We start from the raw sequence: 20263 nt of genomic DNA, 5'->3' as shown, positions 1-20263 counted from the left end.
TCATGGCTTTAGATGTCAGGAATTGTGAAAAACTGAGTTTAAATGTATTTGGCTAAGGTGTATTTAAACTTCCAACTTCAACTGTATATATACACACACACACACACACACACACACACACACACACACACACACACACACACACACACACACACACACACACACACACACACACACACACACACACACACACACACACACACACACACACACACACACAAACATTTTTTTTTTATGTGTAATTTATTACTCCTGTCGACAGCACTGTATGAGCAGAGAAAAATACTTCCCCGCCCCTGTCAACAGCACCCCCAACCTAAAACATCTCCCCACAGCCATGAATCTACACAGAACATATTGACAAACAGGTTAAAAGGTTAATCACGTCACCTTCTGTGCACAGCCCTCGCTCCTTGCATCATGATCTCTGGTAGATAAAGTATAATTGATGACCGGATCAAGAGATCAGTTCAGGGTAGAAATAATCTGATGAATCTTCAGAGGATAAGATGAGAAGAGCACTACGATAAAAGACTCAACGTTTCCAGAACAGGAAGAGGATTTATTTTTGTTCTCATTTTCAAAAGTGTGTTTTGGAAAACCACAACCGGATTAAAACCAACAATGTGCAATGCTACTCCGAGGGGATAACATACCGGAATCTAGACACCGGAATTATTGTACCTGGGCTGTGAATCTGGGATATGGCTCTCTCCAGACACAGAGACAGGGAATAGATAGATTTATGATTTGGGATAGAGCCGGAACTCTGTGTAAATATCAGTGGTTCAGGACATGACATACTATATTACTCAAGGTGCCAACCAGCCACATAGAACCAACTCACATTTGGCTTTTTAAAGAGACAGAGACCAAAGCACAGAAAATATCAGGTTTAACACAGAAGCTGCATTGAAAAGGCATTAGGCCTGGCCCCCATCATCATCATCATAATCATCACAGTGATAAGTAGCTTACAGAGTGGGTGGGGCCAGAGCTGCATCGCTCACTTCCCACCCACCCCTCCCATCTCTGTCCAATCAGACGATAGCATCAAAGCCATTTAGAATGTTCATTTTGTTCTGTTCTCATTGTAAAAAGGCAAAATAATATTAAGCATTTCAGAGAAAACAAATAAAATGTGTTCAAATCTGTCTGAACCATTTGGTAGAAGTCAATTCCTTTGTTCAGCCCACTCTGAACAGAGCTTAATTCCTATTTCACAAAAAGGACATTATCATCAATATTAAAGGACGAATCAGAAATGAGGTTTGTGTGTATCACGTTTGAGGTTACCTCCCCCCAGATCCATCAATGACCGGCAGAGGATATCACTCACACAGTTAGCATGTTAGCGGCTAAAGGGTCAGTCTATGTATTTCCTTTGGGAGAGAGAACACATAACTCTTGGGGTGAATTCACCCCTTATAGACTAGACCCGTGGCAGTTCCACTGCATCTGTTAACAGACTATATAGAGTACATAAGACACCATTTATCCACAAACCCGCATACCAGTAGGCAGAAACAAGAGGCAGTCCTGCAGTTCATAACCATTCCTTTGTAAAAATGAACCACCCTTCACGGACACCCAGACAAATATTACACTTTAAAAAAAAACATTGTCCTTTGTCTTTTTTTTTTTTCAATTATAAAATATTTCATCACTTGACAGTACAGTACAGGTACACACAGACAAAGCGCTCTCACATAGAGAACACCCCCACCCCCTGTACATACACTGACACACAAGTCACATTCCTCTCAGTGTGAGTGTGGATGAATGTGTATCATAATGGCTTGGGGGGGTGGGAGTGAGTCTGTGTGTGGATCAGAGCCAGAGGTCTTCTGGGAGAATGAGTTTTTAATACTGTCAGTGTGTTAGTGTAATTAAGGTGACGTAAGTACGACTCCGCAAAAGACAGGGAACCAATCGGGGGACCCCTTGTTTCCCCTATAAAGGTTATACGTAAGCTTACCACCTGTATAGTGCAGTTCAATGTCCTATTGAGATTGACAACCACACAAAGATCAGTGTCCGCAATAATACTGTATGTGACTGGTCCTGCTTCCTCTGTAGCCACCATCAGATTGGTCAGTCTTGCTTTCCTGTAATTTGTACTGTAGTGGCACACTTACATCGTTTGGAAAACAATTTCAAACTCCAAAAGACAGAGAGGGGGAGAGACACGAGGGTGGTGGGGTGTAAGGCTACATTGTAAACACCACCCCGTTTAATCTATCGCTATGACAACGTCACAGAGTTCCAAAGTCTCAGCTCGGTGTGGGTGGTGCCAAACCCACAGTGTGAGGGGGACAAACTCAGACTGGGTGGAGCCTAGCTTAACATGGGAGGAGTCTAGCTCAGCGTGGGAGGAGCATGCGTTCCAGGGCACACTGCAGGTGCTCCCAGTTCTTCCAGATGACTGCCAGTAGGGACAAACCCACGCAGGTGAGCGCCAGGTGCACGCGGCTCCGCAGGAGGGGCGCGGTGAACTTGGCCGCCGTGGAAACGCACACCAGGATCACCGTGACGATGGCCAGCATGATGTTGATGCATTTCCCCAGCAGCACCTTGGCGTCTGTGTTCTCCACCTGAACCGTCTGCTGCTGCTGCTGCTGGAGCTCCAGCTTACAGACACGCGTCTGACAGGACTCCAGAGCCTCCTGTAAACACAGAAAAACACGCATTCAGTTAACATTTGACACACAGGCTTAGATAAAGTTACTGACTATATACAGCTTAGATAGATTTGCAGAGGGCATGTTTGTAGATGTGTGTGTGTGTACATACCTGGATGTCCCTAGCTCTCTCGTAGGCCTGGTAAGCCACCTTCTCCTCGATGCTGGCCAGCTCCTGCTTCAGGTTACTGGTCTCATGCTGGTGCAGCTCTGTCAGGTCATTTAACTGGTCCTCTAACCGCTCAAACCTATTAGGGAGAGGGAGAAAGGGAGGGGGGATAGAGAGAGAGAAAGGGAGGGGGGATAGTGAGAGAGGGAGAAAGGGAGGGGGGATAGAGAGAGAGGGAGAAAGGGAGGGGGGATAGAGAGAGAGAAAGGGAGGGGGGATAGAGAGAGAGGGAGAAAGGGAGGGGGGATAGAGAGAGAGAAAGGGAGGGGGGATAGAGAGAGAGGGAGAAAGGGAGGGGGGATAGTGAGAGAGGGAGAAAGGGAGGGGGGATAGAGAGAGAGAAAGGGAGGGGGGATAGAGAGAGAGGGAGAAAGGGAGGGGGGATAGAGAGAGAGGGAGAAAGGGAGGGGGATAGAGAGAGAGAGAAAGGGAGGGGGGATAGAGAGAGAGGGAGAAAGGGAGGGGGGAGAGAGAGAGAAAGGGAGGGGGGATAGAGAGAGAGAGAGAAAGGGAGGGGGGATAGAGAGAGAGGGAGAAAGGGAGGGGGGATAGTGAGAGAGAAAGGGAGGGGGGATAGAGAGAGAGGGAGAAAGGGAGGGGGGATAGTGAGAGAGAAAGGGAGGGGGGATAGTGAGAGAGAAAGGGAGGGGGGATAGAGAGAGAGAAAGGGAGGGGGGATAGAGAGAGAGGGAGAAAGGGAGGGGGGATAGAGAGAGAGGGAGAAAGGGAGGGGGGAGAGAGAGAGAAAGGGAGGAGGGATAGAGAGAGAGAGAGAAAGGGAGGGGGGATAGAGAGAGAGGGAGAAAGGGAGGGGGGATAGAGAGAGAGGGAAAGGGAGGGGGGAGAGAGAGAGAAAGGGAGGGGGGATAGAGAGAGAGGGAGAAAGGGAGGGGGGATAGAGAGAGAGGGAGAAAGGGAGGGGGGATAGAGAGAGAGGGAGAAAGGGAGGGGGGAGAGAGAGAGAAAGGGAGGGGGGATAGAGAGAGAGAGAGAAAGGGAGGGGGGATAGAGAGAGAGAGAGAAAGGGAGGGGGGATAGAGAGAGAGGGAGAAAGGGAGGGGGGATAGAGAGAGAGGGAGAAAGGGAGGGGGATAGAGAGAGAGAGAGAAAGGGAGGGGGATAGAGAGAGAGGGAGAAAGGGAGGGGGGAGAGAGAGAGAGGGAGAAAGGGAGGGGGGATAGTGAGAGAGGGAGAAAGGGAGGGGGGATAGAGAGAGAGGGAGAAAGGGAGGGGGGATAGAGAGAGAGGGAGAAAGGGAGGGGGGATAGTGAGAGAGAAAGGGAGGGGGGATAGAGAGAGAGGGAAAGGGAGGGGGGAGAGAGAGAGAAAGGGAGGGGGGATAGAGAGAGAGAGAGAAAGGGAGGGGGGATAGAGAGAGAGGGAGAAAGGGAGGGGGGATAGAGAGAGAGGGAGAAAGGGAGGGGGATAGAGAGAGAGAGAAAGGGAGGGGGGATAGAGAGAGAGGGAGAAAGGGAGGGGGGAGAGAGAGAGAAAGGGAGGGGGGATAGATAGAGAGAGAGAAAGGGAGGGGGGATAGAGAGAGAGGGAGAAAGGGAGGGGGGATAGAGAGAGGGAGAAAGGGAGGGGGGATAGAGAGAGAGAGGGAGAAAGGGAGGGGGGATAGAGAGAGAGGGAGAAAGGGAGGGGGGATAGAGAGAGAGGGAGAGAGAAAGGGAGGGGGGATAGAGAGAAGGAGAGAGAGAGAGAGAGAGAGAGAGAGAGAGAGAATGATGAGTCTTATTATTTAATGCACAGGTTCAATTCCAACGCAAACATTTTTACATTTTTAGTCATTTAGCAGACGCTCTTATCCAGAGCGACTTACAGTAGTGAATGCATACATTTCATTTCATTTCATGCATTTTTTTTTTGCACTGAAAACCTGTGTCCATCTCTTCCTTCACCAATGTGTGTGTGTGTGTTCTCTGTTTGTGGTGTGTGAAGCATTATCTACATAAGCATGTTGATACATCAGCCCTAAGTTGACAGTATCAACAGCCAACAATATTAAAAACAAGATTACGGTTCAAGGTGGGAAATCGTGAAGCAGGCCTAGATAAGCATAAAGTGAAACAGCTAGAACGATGGCGGTCTGCATGGAGGATGTTGTTGGTACGTCTGTATGGAGGATGTTGTTGGTACGTCTGTATGGAGGATGTTGTTGGTACGTCTGCATGGAGGATGTTGTTGGTGCGTCTGTATGGAGGATGTTGTTGGTACGTCTGTATGGAGGATGTTGTTGGTACGTCTGTATGGAGGATGTTGTTGGTACGTCTGCATGGAGGATGTTGTTGGTACGTCTGCATGGAGGATGTTGTTGGTACGTCTGTATGGAGGATGTTGTTGGTGCGTCTGTATGGAGGATGTTGTTGGTGCGTCTGTATGGAGGATGTTGTTGGTGCGTCTGTATGGAGGATGTTGTTGGTACGTCTGTATGGAGGATGTTGTTGGTGCGTCTGTATGGAGGATGTTGTTGGTACGTCAGGATGTTGTTGGTACGTCTGTATGGAGGATGTTGTTGGTACGTCTGCATGAAGGATGTTGTTGGTACGTCTGTATGGAGGATGTTGTTGGTGCGTCTGCATGGAGGATGTTGTTGGTACGTCTGTACGGAGGATGTTGTTGGTACGTCTGTATGGAGGATGTTGTTGGTACGTCTGTACGGAGGATGTTGTTGGTACGTCTGTATGGAGGATGTTGTTGGTACGTCTGTACGGAGGAAGACTATTGGGGAGAAGTGTCTGAAAGATTAGTTTCTTTTATACCCAGAAATGAGGGTGTGTTTGTGCTTGCTTACTGTATTAATTTGTGTGTGTGGGTCTGTGTGTGTATATGTGTGTGTTCGTCATTGTGTCTACACCAACCTGTATCTCTCCTCCTGCAGCGTCTGTGTGATGAAGCTGTAGTCGCTCTTGAACTGGCTTTTCAGTGACTCCATGTCCTCGGCCAGCTGTGCCTGGGCCTCCCTAATCTCCCTGACCTCCTCCAGCACCTCCCCCAGCCTCCCTTGAGAGTCCGACCTCCCCGGCCCACCCCCTGACCCCAACCCCGACCCCCCCGCCGGGTTCCCGTTGGAGTCTGCCGACACGGAGGTCCCCGTGGAACATTCGTCATCGCTGGGGTACTTGGCCTTGGCAATCGTGGTGGCGCTGCCGCTCAGCGCCCGGGCCCCGGCTCCGCCTTCCGCCTGGAGCCCCGCCCCCGTCTCCATGGAGCTCTTCATGTGGGCGATGTTGTCGGCACTGCCGAACTTGTTGCGGATGAGGTTGGCGAACTCCCGCGACTTGTTGAAGAAGAAGGGGGGCGAGAGGGAGACCCCGGGGCCGATGGTCTTGACCTTGTCCATTGCCGGGTTGCGCGCGCTGGCCGAGCTTACGTCCCGCAGGCTGCCGTCCTTTTGGCCCTCCTTGCCCCCCTCCCCCCGGGCATCTCTGGGCGGGTGCTTGGCCCCGTTGGCCTCCTCCTTCATACGGCGGTGGTACTGCTCCAGCTTCCGCTGCAGCTGGGCGATGCTGTGGGCAGACTTCTGGTTCTTCTTCTCAAACACCTGGCAGACCCACAGGAGAGGCAAAGGGTCAAATGAAAGATACTGCTATAATTGCTGCATTTTCTTTAAAAGGTGGCTTGTAAACATTCAGCGCACTTGGCAGATGCAGTTATGTAGCATCATAAAAGGAGAAATCAGTGGGATGTAATTGGACTGACCTGGCGTATGCGTGCCACCTGCTGCTTGTCGGCGTTGTTGACCAGTTTGAGGTACTCTGCCACGTTCTGGTCCCTGGCTGTCTGTTCCACCTTGATCTGCTCTGTCACCTTGGGGGAGATCAACAGGTCAACACAGAGACTAACACACAGCTGGGCCCATGCTCCTGCTCTCTCTTTCTCCCTCTCACACACACACTCACCTTGAGTATCTTCTGCTGCAGGCTGTCGATGGCCAGACGGCCCTTAGTGAAGTCCAGGCCCACGCCCCCCTCTCCCCCATCAGACACCAGGTTGGACTCAGAGCCCCCCCGCCGCATCGGTACCGGGAGGCTGAGGATGTTGTTACCATCGCTGCCGCGCTCCGCCTAGACACACACACACAGACAGACAGACAGACAGACAGACAGACAGACAGACAGACAGACAGACAGACAGACAGACAGACAGACAGACAGACAGACAGACAGACAGACAGACAGACAGACAGACAGACAGACAGACACACACACACACACACACACACACACACACACACACACACACCACACACAGAGAGAGACGGAGACAGACATGTAAGATATTGAGAATGTCACTTCAAAGAGAATGTTGTCAATTGAATGTACACTACAGTAAATAACTCATGCATGTATGATAGGACAGTATGAGCTCAGCCAAGTTTATGGTGAATCTCATAGCAACGTATAGTTAGTAAGATAGATATTGATCATTTTATTGAGTGGTAATTGTTTTATAACACTGTAATACACTGTCATCACAATCTCATCTCTTGTAATGTAAACACAAGCTCCATTTCTAGGACTGACTGACTGACTGACTGACTGCACGTGTGCCTGCATGCGCACATTCTTGCGTGGCCATGTGCCTGTGTGCACGTGTCAGTCTGTGCGCCCTCTAACCCATTCCCCAGTCTGTGCGCCCTCTAACCCATTCCCCAGTCTGTGCGCCCTCTAACCCATTCCCCAGTCTGTGCGCCCTCTAACCCATTCCCCAGTCTGTGCGCCCTCTAACCCATTCCCCAGTCTGTGCGCCCTCTAACCCATTCCCCAGTCTGTGCGCCCTCTAACCCATTCCCCAGGCTGTGCGCCCTCTAACCCATTCCCCAGTCTGTGCGCCCTCTAACCCATTCCCCAGTCTGTGCGCCCTCTAACCCATTCCCCAGTCTGTGCGCCCTCTAACCCATTCCCCAGTCTGTGCGCCCTCTAACCCATTCCCCAGTCTGTGCGCCCTCTAACCCATTCCCCAGTCTGTGCGCCCTCTAACCCATTCCCCAGTCTGTGCGCCCTCTAACCCATTCCCCAGTCTGTGCGCCCTCTAACCCATTCCCCAGTCTGTGCGCCCTCTAACCCATTCCCCAGTCTGTGCGCCCTCTAACCCATTCCCCAGTCTGTGCGCCCTCTAACCCATTCCGGCCTTGAGAAAAATAACTGGATAGGAGGATAGAGGACACAAGATGCATGAAACAGAGAGCTCTAAGTCTCCTCTCTCTGCAGACTCCGATGGCTCTACTGAGTGGCTAGAGAAGTTCGTAGCCTCTGGGTTTACAGGCGCAGCCGCTGATGCAGAAACGGCTTTGACTGTTAACTACAGGGACAGAGGATGATTACGTAACAAACCAACCTGATATGCCTTCAGTACAACTGGACTGTCTGTAACCTGACTATATAACTACACTGTTACCTTGTCAGCCAGCAAACAAAGCCAACACACACAGACACATAACCACACACACACACAAGGCATAGCCAGCTTGTCCTCATCTATATTTTACAGGGCAGAGTCAGGGCCCTTTCTCATGTCCAACAGTAACTGATGAGATTAATAAAGCACATCACACCATACTCATTCACACATACACAGTCTCCCTCTCAGATTCCCTACAGCTCTCCCTCCCTCCACCCTCAGATTCCCTACAGCTCTCCCTCAGATTCCCTACAGCTCTCCCTCCCTCCACCCTCAGATTCCCTACAGCTCTCCCTCCCTCCACCCTCAGATTCCCTACAGCTCTCCCTCCCTCCACCCTCAGATTCCCTACAGCTCTCCCTCCCTCCACCCTCAGATTCCCTCCAGCTCTCCCTCCCTCCACCCTCAGATTCCCTACAGCTCTCCCTCAGATTCCCTACAGCTCTCCCTCCCTCCACCCTCAGCTCTCCCTCCCTCCTCCCTCAGATTCCCTACAGCTCTCCCTCCCTCCACCCTCAGATTCCCTACAGCTCTCCCTCCCTCCACCCTCAGATTCCCTACAGCTCTCCCTCCCTCCACCCTCAGATTCCCTACAGCTCTCCCTCAGATTCCCTACAGCTCTCCCTCCCTCCACCCTCAGATTCCCTACAGCTCTCCCTCCCTCCACCCTCAGATTCCCTACAGCTCTCCCTCCCTCCACCCTCAGATTCCCTCCAGCTCTCCCTCCCTCCACCCTCAGATTCCCTACAGCTCTCCCTCAGATTCCCTACAGCTCTCCCTCCCTCCACCCTCAGCTCTCCCTCCCTCCACCCTCAGATTCCCTACAGCTCTCCCTCCCTCCACCCTCAGCTCTCCCTCCCTCCACCCTCAGATTCCCTACAGCTCTCCCTCCCTCCACCCTCAGATTCCCTACAGCTCTCCCTCCCTCCACCCTCAGATTCCCTACAGCTCTCCCTCCCTCCACCCTCAGATTCCCCACACAACACTCTCTGTCAGTCAGTCAGTCAGCCAGTCAGTTAGTGCCAGTTAACTAGGTCACAAACACTATCCTGTAGCACTCGGGCCCAGGGCACAGATGGCCCCACCAGTCCGTAACCAGGCTATTCTGCCTGGGTTAGAACCTACACCCACGCAGACATTATTGAGTCATTGTGGCCAGAGAATAAGCTGACCCTTCTTCCCCCCTTTTTTTTTTATTTAACTAGGCAAGTCAGTTAAATGAGAACAAACTCTTATTTACAATGACGGCCTAGGAACAGTGGGTTAACTGCCTTGTTCAGGGGCAGAATGACAGATTTTTACCTTAGCAGCTCTGGGATTTGATCTAGCAACCTTTCAGTTACTGGCCTAATGCTCTAACCACTAGGCTACCTGCCGCCCCGACAGGGTACCCTTACATGACCCCGACAACCCTAAGGGATGATGAATAGCAAATGTTGACATGTTGTCTGTCCAGTCTATCACACACAGACGCAGTACACACCACTTCCTGCCCACCTCATCAAATCTGGGAGATGGGGGGGATTCAAGTATGGAAACTAACATTTCTGTGGTGTCTCAGTCAGTATTCCAAACAAGTACAGGGTGGAAACTGAGTCTGAGAAAGGGAAGAGACACACACACACACACACACACACACACACACACACCACACACACACACACACACACACACACACACACACACACACACACACACACACACACACACACACACACACACACACACACACACACACACACCATATGTCACAAATCTACATATGGGGTGTGTTGTGTTGACTGTCCCCGGGCCAGTGCTGAACTCAGGTCAGTATTTGTCCTCCAAACCGGGCCAGTATTAAAGCCAGTCAGATTACAATTTCACATTTGTTGTGCAGATTGGCGTGCGCACACACACACCAGCCTGTGCCCTCTCCCTCTCTACTCCGTCTAAACACCCAACTGAAAAATAACGCAACACACACTGCAACACAACAAAACATGATGAGGCAGACACACTGCAACACAACAAAACATGATGAGGCAGACACACTGCAACACAACAAAACATGATGAGGCAGACACACTGCAACACAACAAAACATGATGAGGCAGACACACTGCAACACAACAACCCATGATGAGGCAGACACACTGCAACATAACAACCCATGATGAGGCAGACACACTGCAACACAACAGAACATGATGAGGCAGACACACTGCAACACAACAAAACATGATGAGGCAGACACACTGCAACACAACAAAACATGATGAGGCAGACACACTGCAACATAACAAAACATGATGAGGCAGACACACTGCAACACAACAACCCATGATGAGGCAGATACACTGCAACATAACAACCCATGATGAGGCAGACACACTGCAACACAACAACCTATGATGAGGCAGACACACTGCAACACAACAACCCATGACGAGGCAGACACACTGCAACACAAAAACCTATGATGAGGCAGACACACTGCAACACAACAAAACATGATGAGGCAGGCAGACACACTGCAACACAACAACCCATGATGAGGCAGACACTGCAACACAACAACCCATGATGAGGCAGACACACTGCAACACAACAACCCATGATAAGGCAGACACACTGCAACACAACAAAACATGATGAGGCAGACACACTGCAACACAACAACCCATGATGAGGCAGACACACTGCAACACAACAAAACATGATGAGGCAGACACACTGCAACACAGCAAAACATGATGGGGCAGACACACTGCAACACAACAACCCATGATGAGGCAGACACACTGCAAAACAACAACCCATGATGAGGCAGACACACTGCAACACAACAACCCATGATGAGGCAGACACACTGCAACACAACAACCCATGATGAGGCAGACACACTGCAACACAACAACCCATGATGAGGCAGACACACTGCAACATAACAACCCATGATGAGGCAGACACACTGCAACACAACAAAACATGATGAGGCAGACACACTGCAACACAACAACCCATGATGAGGCAGACACACTGCAACACAACAACCCATGATGAGGCAGACACACTGCAACATAACAACCCATGATGAGGCAGACACACTGCAACACAACAAAACATGATGAGGCAGACACACTGCAACACAACAAAACATGATGAGGCAGACACACTGCAACACAACAAAACATGATGAGGCAGACACACTGCAACACAACAACCCATGATGAGGCAGACACACTGCAACACAACAACCCATGATGAGGCAGACACACTGCAAAACAACAACCCATGATGAGGCAGACACACTGCAACACAACAACCCATGATGAGGCAGACACACTGCAACACAACAACCCATGATGAGGCAGACACACTGCAACACAACAAAACATGATGAGGCAGACACACTGCAATACAACAAAACATGATGAGGCAGACACACTGCAACACAACAAAACATGATGAGGCAGACACACTGCAACACAACAACCCATGATGAGGCAGACACACTGCAACACAACAACCCATGATGAGGCAGACACACTGCAACATAACAACCCATGATGAGGCAGACACACTGCAATACAACAACCTATGATGAGGCAGACACACTGCAACATAACAACCCATGATGAGGCAGACACACTGCAACACAACAAAACATGATGAGGCAGACACACTGCAACACCACAACCCATGATGAGGCAGACACACTGCAACACAACAACCCATGATGAGGCAGACACACTGCAACATAACAACCCATGATGAGGCAGACACACTGCAACACAACAAAACATGATGAGGCAGACACACTGCAACACAACAAAACATGATGAGGCAGACACACTGCAACACAACAACCCATGATGAGGCAGACACACTGCAACACAACAACCCATGATGAGGCAGACACACTGCAAAACAACAAAACATGATGAGGCAGACACACTGCAACATAACAACCCATGGTGAGGCAGACACACTGCAACACAACAAAACATGATGAGGCAGACACACTGCAACACAACAACCCATGATGAGGCAGACACACTGCAACACAACAACCCATGATGAGGCAGACACACTGCAACACAACAACCCATGATGAGGCAGACACACTGCAACACAACAACCCATGATGAGGCAGACACACTGCAACACAACAAAACATGATGAGGCAGACACACTGCAATACAACAAAACATGATGAGGCAGACACACTGCAACACAACAAAACATGACGAGGCAGACACACTGCAACACAACAACCCATGATGAGGCAGACACACTGCAACACAACAACCTATGATGAGACAGACACACTGCAACATAACAAGCCATGATGAGTCAGACACACTGCAACACAACAACCCATGATGAGGCAGACACACTGCAACATAACAACCCATGATGAGGCAGACACACTGCAACACAACAAAACATGATGAGGCAGACACACTGCAACATAACAACCCATGATGAGGCAGACACACTGCAACACAACAACCCATGATGAGGCAGACACACTGCAACATAACAACCCATGATGAGGCAGACACACTGCAACACAACAGAACATGATGAGGCAGACACACTGCAACACAACAAAACATGATGAGGCAGACACACTGCAACACAACAAAACATGATGAGGCAGACACACTGCAACACAACAAAACATGATGAGGCAGACACACTGCAACACAACAACACATGAAGAGGCAGATACACTGCAACACAACAAAACATGATGAGGCAGACACACTGCAACACAACAAAACATGATGAGGCAGACACACTGCAACACTACAAAACATGATGAGGCAGACACACTGCAACACAACAACCCATGATGAGGCAGACACACTGCAACACAACAAAACATGATGAGGCAGACACACTGCAACACAACAAAACATGATGAGGCAGACACACTGCAACACAACAACCCATGACGAGGCAGACACACTGCAACACAACAACCCATGATGAGGCAGACACACTGCAACACAACAACCCATGATGAGGCAGACACACTGCAACACAACAAAACATGATGAGGCAGACACACTGCAACACAACAACACATGAAGAGGCAGATACACTGCAACACAACAAAACATGATGAGGCAGACACACTGCAACACAACAAAACATGATGAGGCAGACACACTGCAACACAACAAAACATGATGAGGCAGACACACTGCAACACAACAACCCATGATGAGGCAGACACACTGCAACACAACAACCCATGATGAGGCAGACACACTGCAACACAACAAAACATGACGAGGCAGACACACTGCAACACAACAACCCATGATAAGGCAGACACACTGCAACACAACAACCCATGACGAGGCAGACACACTGCAACATAACAACCCATGATGAGGCAGACACACTGCAACACAACAACCCATGATGAGGCAGACACACTGCAACATAACAACCCATGATGAGGCAGACACACTGCAACACAACAACCCATGATGAGGCAGACACACTGCAACACAACAACCCATGATGAGGCAGACACACTGCAACACAACAAAACATGATGAGGCAGACACACTGCAACACAGCAAAACATGATGAGGCAGACACACTGCAACACAACAAAACATGATGAGGCAGACACACTGCAACACAACAACACATGATGAGGCAGACACACTGCAACACAACAAAACATGATGAGGCAGACACACTGCAACACAACAAAACATGATGAGGCAGACACACTGCAACACAACAAAACATGATGAGGCAGACACACTGCAACACAACAAAACATGATGAGGCAGACACACTGCAACACAACAACCCATGATGAGGCAGACACACTGCAACACCACAACCCATGATGACGCAGACACACTGCAACACAACAAAACATGATGAGGCAGACACACTGCAACACAACAACCCATGATGAGGCAGACACACTGCAACACGACAACCCATGATGAGGCAGACACACTGCAACACAACAAAGCATGATGAGGCAGACACACTGCAACACAACAAAACATGATGAGGCAGACACACTGCAACACAACAACCCATGATGAGGCAGACACACTGCAACACAACAACCCATGATGAGGCAGACACACTGCAACACAACAAAACATGATGAGGCAGACACACTGCAACACAGCAAAACATGATGAGGCAGACACACTGCAACACAACAAAACATGATGAGGCAGACACACTGCAACACAACAACACATGATGAGGCAGACACACTGCAACACAACAAAACATGATGAGGCAGACACACTGCAACACAACAACCCATGATGAGGCAGACACACTGCAACACAACAAAACATGATGAGGCAGACACACTGCAACACAACAACCCATGACGAGGCAGACACACTGCAACACAACAACCCATGATGAGGCAGACACACTGCAACACAACAACCCATGATGAGGCAGACACACTGCAACACAACAAAACATGATGAGGCAGACACACTGCAACACAACAACACATGAAGAGGCAGATACACTGCAACACAACAAAACATGATGAGGCAGACACACTGCAACACAACAAAACATGATGAGGCAGACACACTGCAACACAACAAAACATGATGAGGCAGACACACTGCAACACAACAACCCATGATGAGGCAGACACACTGCAACACAACAACCCATGATGAGGCAGACACACTGCAACACAACAAAACATGACGAGGCAGACACACTGCAACACAACAACCCATGATAAGGCAGACACACTGCAACACAACAACCCATGACGAGGCAGACACACTGCAACATAACAACCCATGATGAGGCAGACACACTGCAACACAACAACCCATGATGAGGCAGACACACTGCAACATAACAACCCATGATGAGGCAGACACACTGCAACACAACAACCCATGATGAGGCAGACACACTGCAACACAACAACCCATGATGAGGCAGACACACTGCAACACAACAAAACATGATGAGGCAGACACACTGCAACACAGCAAAACATGATGAGGCAGACACACTGCAACACAACAAAACATGATGAGGCAGACACACTGCAACACAACAACACATGATGAGGCAGACACACTGCAACACAACAAAACATGATGAGGCAGACACACTGCAACACAACAAAACATGATGAGGCAGACACACTGCAACACAACAAAACATGATGAGGCAGACACACTGCAACACAACAAAACATGATGAGGCAGACACACTGCAACACAACAACCCATGATGAGGCAGACACACTGCAACACCACAACCCATGATGAGGCAGACACACTGCAACACAACAAAACATGATGAGGCAGACACACTGCAACACAACAACCCATGATGAGGCAGACACACTGCAACACGACAACCCATGATGAGGCAGACACACTGCAACACAACAAAGCATGATGAGGCAGACACACTGCAACACAACAAAACATGATGAGGCAGACACACTGCAACACAACAACCCATGATGAGGCAGACACACTGCAACACAACAACCCATGATGAGGCAGACACACTGCAACACAACAAAACATGATGAGGCAGACACACTGCAACACAGCAAAACATGATGAGGCAGACACACTGCAACACAACAAAACATGATGAGGCAGACACACTGCAACACAACAACACATGATGAGGCAGACACACTGCAACACAACAAAACATGATGAGGCAGACACACTGCAACACAACAACCCATGATGAGGCAGACACACTGCCTGGAGAGAGATATTTGTTAGTTGTAGTGTTGTGTGTTCTATATGGGCCAGAGCTCCTCAGCTCAGCGGGTTTCACACAGTCACACACACACACATCTGAACTGTCACGTCCTGACCAGTAAAGGGGTCATTTGTAATTGCAGTATGGTCAGGGCGGGGCAGGGGGTGTTTGTTTTGTGTGTTTTGGGGTTTTTGGTTCTAGGGGATTTTGGTTCTAGTTTTCTATTTCTATGTTTCTATTTCCATGTTTGGCCGAGTATGGTTTCCAATCAGAGGCAGGTGTTTCTCGTTGTCTCTGATTGGAAGCCATACTTAGGCAGCCTGTTTTTTCCTTTGGGTTTGTGGGTGGTTGTTTTCCTTAATAGTCTTTGTACCTTACGGAACTGTCGTTTTGTCGTTTGTTAGTCATTTTGTTTAAGTGTTCACTTTAATCTAAATAAAGAAGATGAGCACTATACCCGCTGCGTTTTGGTCCAATCCTTATGACGCCTATGACATGAACATCGTCTCGGCACAGGAAATCACAGTATGACCTCACCTGAGGGACAACACACACTGGCATCGATGTACTGGATTTTTTCATAAAAACGAACACAAATCAGAACAGAAGAAAAGCCAGAAACAAAGTCATTGTCTGGAGATGAACAGTTCTAAAAGAGGCTTCAGTTGGTGTGAAATTCATGACCAAGAGGTGGTAATAGGATGTAGGCTACTTGAGATTGTCAAACCCATTTGATAGGCCTAGCCCTAGCTAGCATGGATCGGTCATATCAGTAGAAGGGCGATTCCACGCCAGCGGGAGTAGAGTATTTCCTGTAGATCGTTGACAAAAAATTACAATTAAATCTAGTTTTATCTCACCTTGTAACACGACAAAGTATGGAAAAAGTCAAGCAGTGTGAATACTTTCTGAAGGCACTGTTTAGGTCTAAAAAGGCACACAGATAAGTGTGTGTGTGTGTGTGTGTGTGTGTGTGTGTGTGTGTGTGTGTGTGTGTGTGTGTGTGTGTGTGTGTGTGTGTGTGTGAATAAGCTGATGATTGAGTAAAAGTAGAGATGGATGGAGAGTTGTAAAGAAAGACAGGGTGAGAGTCAGTGGATGAGAGAAGAGGCAGTCTTAACCTGTTTGTATTATGTGGGTTATAGCCTATAGCCTGGCTGATCTGACCCAGATAGGACTAACATCAAATCATACATCAACCATTCTGCATTCAAATCTATTTTGTTCCCATAGAAATGAATACTCACACACCACCATTAATAGGCTATCAATTCTGACCCACATCAGACTGCAGCACCCACACTCTAAACCATGTGTGTGTGTGTGTGTGTGTGTGTGTGAGTGAGAGAGAGAGAGAGAGAGAGCCTGGGAGGGAGAACGTCACAATGAGATTAGTGAGATTCAAATAAAGGGATTTGGTTTAAAGACATGAGACGTTAAAAACTATCCCCCCGAGCCGTCACTCACAGGAAGTGACCTCACAGTGGACCCGTCATGACCCCGCCAGCCATTCTACAACAGCCTTACCCAACAGCCTAATCACTACGATCTAGGACAAGTTAAGTAACACTGTTGTGGTACCCCACCTCTGGTTCTTACACAACCTGCCCACCAGCCACATACAGTATCCATACTTGATTCTGACACTGAGAAATCCACATAGCAGATCAGAGGGCAAGGTGGAGATACTACCATATTGCTTACTGTAGTGTATAGCAGAACTTCCCAACTCTTTCCAATCTACATGAAGTGCTAATGGACTACTATGGGTATAGGGGTTGTCTGCGGACTGCAGGGCCAGACAGGGTTTATACACTCCACAGTGTTGAGCGTGATACAGACTAGCCTATCCTTGGTGATTTATAGCACAGCCTCCGAAAACGCTGGAGAGGCCAGATTTCACTGCATCATTCTGTCAACCTGTGGCCTTGAAAATCCCAAATCACAGCACAGAATAAATGTGTTGCAAACCTACTCAACCTGCATAACAATATATCGACCATTTAGCAGTTAAGATCAGAACACTGCTCGCGCCATCTGCTACAGGGCTACCAAAAAGACCTGAAATAGGCCATTTAAATGTTTTGATGTCTAGATTTTTTAAAGCGCTGAATCATTGACAGTCCGAGACTGTCTGGTAATTGTTCTTGTTGGGTGTATATATAAATCATTTATTCCTGTGGTGTATTTATCTCCCTCTGGGCTACTAGTCTTCCTCTCCTCCACTGTCTACTAGCCTGTTTGTCTGGTCATTGTTTTGAACGGTTCTGTCTGCTGTGCTGCCTGTTAGCCTGGCTAGCACTGTGAATGAGAAGAGGTCCCCAGACCAATGCTCGACTTGGACAGGAACTCTGTGGAGCTGAGTACCGCTAGTTTAAATGTTCTACTGCTTGAGCTCATGTTCCTCTTGTAGAATATTAGCGAAAAAGTACTGTGGAGCTCCCGCACCTAAATATAAACAGTACCGGCACCCAAAATGAGTACCGGAACCTATTTCAGTCCAAGTCAAGCACTGCCACAGACTCGCCTGGTATGATTAAATAACAGTTTTTAAGGGCTGGAAATATTTAGTTGGTTGCTGGTCTGAGTGTGTTTGATGTGAAATTGAAGTGAAGTGTTTGAAGTGCAGCCAGTCAGAGCCCCAGGCTCTATGGGGGAAAGGGGAGCAGTAGGGACTGTGTACCCAGGGAGGGCAGCCTACTCTGGGGCAGATGAGCTATCAGGCCCCCTGGGCCTCCTCCGCAGAAGGTTGTGCCATTTCCACTGGGACGGATGCAACATTAAACATAAACACACACTGCGCAAAGAAACGCGCACACACACACACACACACACACACACACCACACACACACACACACACACACACACACACACACACACACACACACAAACACACACACACACACACACACAAACACACACACACACACACAAACAGTAACCACACCCTCAAGCATATATCTGCATAGAATAAGCCAGTTTAGTGTGAAATGATAGTTGATGAGTCGATTTGAGCAGAACCGGGTTTTGACCAGATCCCAGACCCAACCATACGGATTCGCTCTGCAGTCCGCAAACCAGCACACACATCAGGGAGACACCCCCCCCCCCCCCCCCCCACCCCAAACACACACACACACACACACACACACACACACACACACACACACACACTTCAGGGAGAAAAAAACCCTGTGATCTGTCAACTCAGCCCTACTCTCAGAGACAGGCGAAACAGAACACTCTCTCTCTCTCTCTTTATGTGTGTGTGTGTGTGTGTGTGTGTGTGTGTGTGCAGCAGCAGCAGCTATACCTTTGGTTTTACACTCAACGAGCACTCACACACACTTACTAGTAAATCAGGTCAACCCCTGGGCTGGGCGAATATAGGGCTGGGCTCCGGCAGTTAAACATACCTGGGTTACTGCTACATGCCCTGACCTGCAGTGCATACACTACACACACACACACACACACACACACACACACACACACACACACACACACACACACACACACACACACACACACACACACACACACACACACACACACACACACACACACACACACACAGAATGAATGCAGGTAACACAGGACAGGATAACCAAAGACTGTACCACATGATGGAAGAGTGTTTATGGTATTTATGCTACACTGAGCTGCTCTCCTCTTGCCCCCTCCCCTGTGTATGAGTGGAGAGAATCACCACATGGATTTCTATATAACCAGCTCAGCACTGAAGTGACAGAGGGTGAGGACGTGTGTGTGTGAACGTGGAAGTGACAGAGGGTTAGGACGTGTGTGTGTGTGACCGTGGAAGTGACAGAGGGTGAGGACGTGTGTGTGTGACCGTGGAAGTGACAGAGGGTTAGGACGTGTGTGTGTGTGACCGTGGAAGTGACAGAGGGTTAGGACGTGTGTGTGTGACCGTGGAAGTGACAGAGGGTTAGGACGTGTGTGTGTGTGACCGTGGAAGTGACAGAGGGTTAGGACGTGTGTGTGTGTGACCGTGGAAGTGACAGAGGGTTAGGACGTGTGTGTGTGACCGTGGAAGTGACAGAGGGTTAGGACGTGTGTGTGTGACCGTGGAAGTGACAGAGGGTGAGGACGTGTGTGTGTGTGACCGTGGAAGTGACAGAGGGTTAGGACGTGTGTGTGTGTGACCGTGGAAGTGACAGAGGGTTAGGACGTGTGTGTGTGACCGTGGAAGTGACAGAGGGTTAGGACGTGTGTGTGTGACCGTGGAAGTG

At 49.1% G+C, this 20263-nt stretch overlaps 1 protein-coding gene across 2 annotated transcripts in view; it reads right to left on the bottom strand.

Moving 5' to 3' along the window:
- Window positions 1–230: 230 nt before the first annotated feature.
- The window catches only part of LOC106609443 (transmembrane and coiled-coil domain protein 3), a 52000-nt gene continuing 31967 nt past the window's right edge, over window positions 231–20263 (bottom strand). For both annotated transcript variants that reach the window (XM_082977744.1, XM_014208293.3), the window contains exons 2-6: window positions 6756–6920; window positions 6556–6663; window positions 5715–6397; window positions 2794–2929; window positions 231–2666 (exon numbers count right to left, since the gene is read on the bottom strand). In XM_082977744.1, the coding sequence (XP_082833870.1) occupies window positions 2364–2666; window positions 2794–2929; window positions 5715–6397; window positions 6556–6663; window positions 6756–6920 (1395 nt within the window). In that variant the 3' untranslated portion in view covers window positions 231–2363. The remainder of the gene's footprint in view (window positions 2667–2793; window positions 2930–5714; window positions 6398–6555; window positions 6664–6755; window positions 6921–20263) is intronic.

Source organism: Salmo salar, chromosome 07 (genome assembly GCF_965601325.2).
Source record: "Salmo salar chromosome 07, fSalSal1, whole genome shotgun sequence".
NCBI lineage: Eukaryota > Metazoa > Chordata > Actinopteri > Salmoniformes > Salmonidae > Salmo > Salmo salar.
The sequence above is the reverse complement of the archived record's forward strand: the minus strand, read 5'-3'. Positions and strand labels throughout refer to the sequence as shown.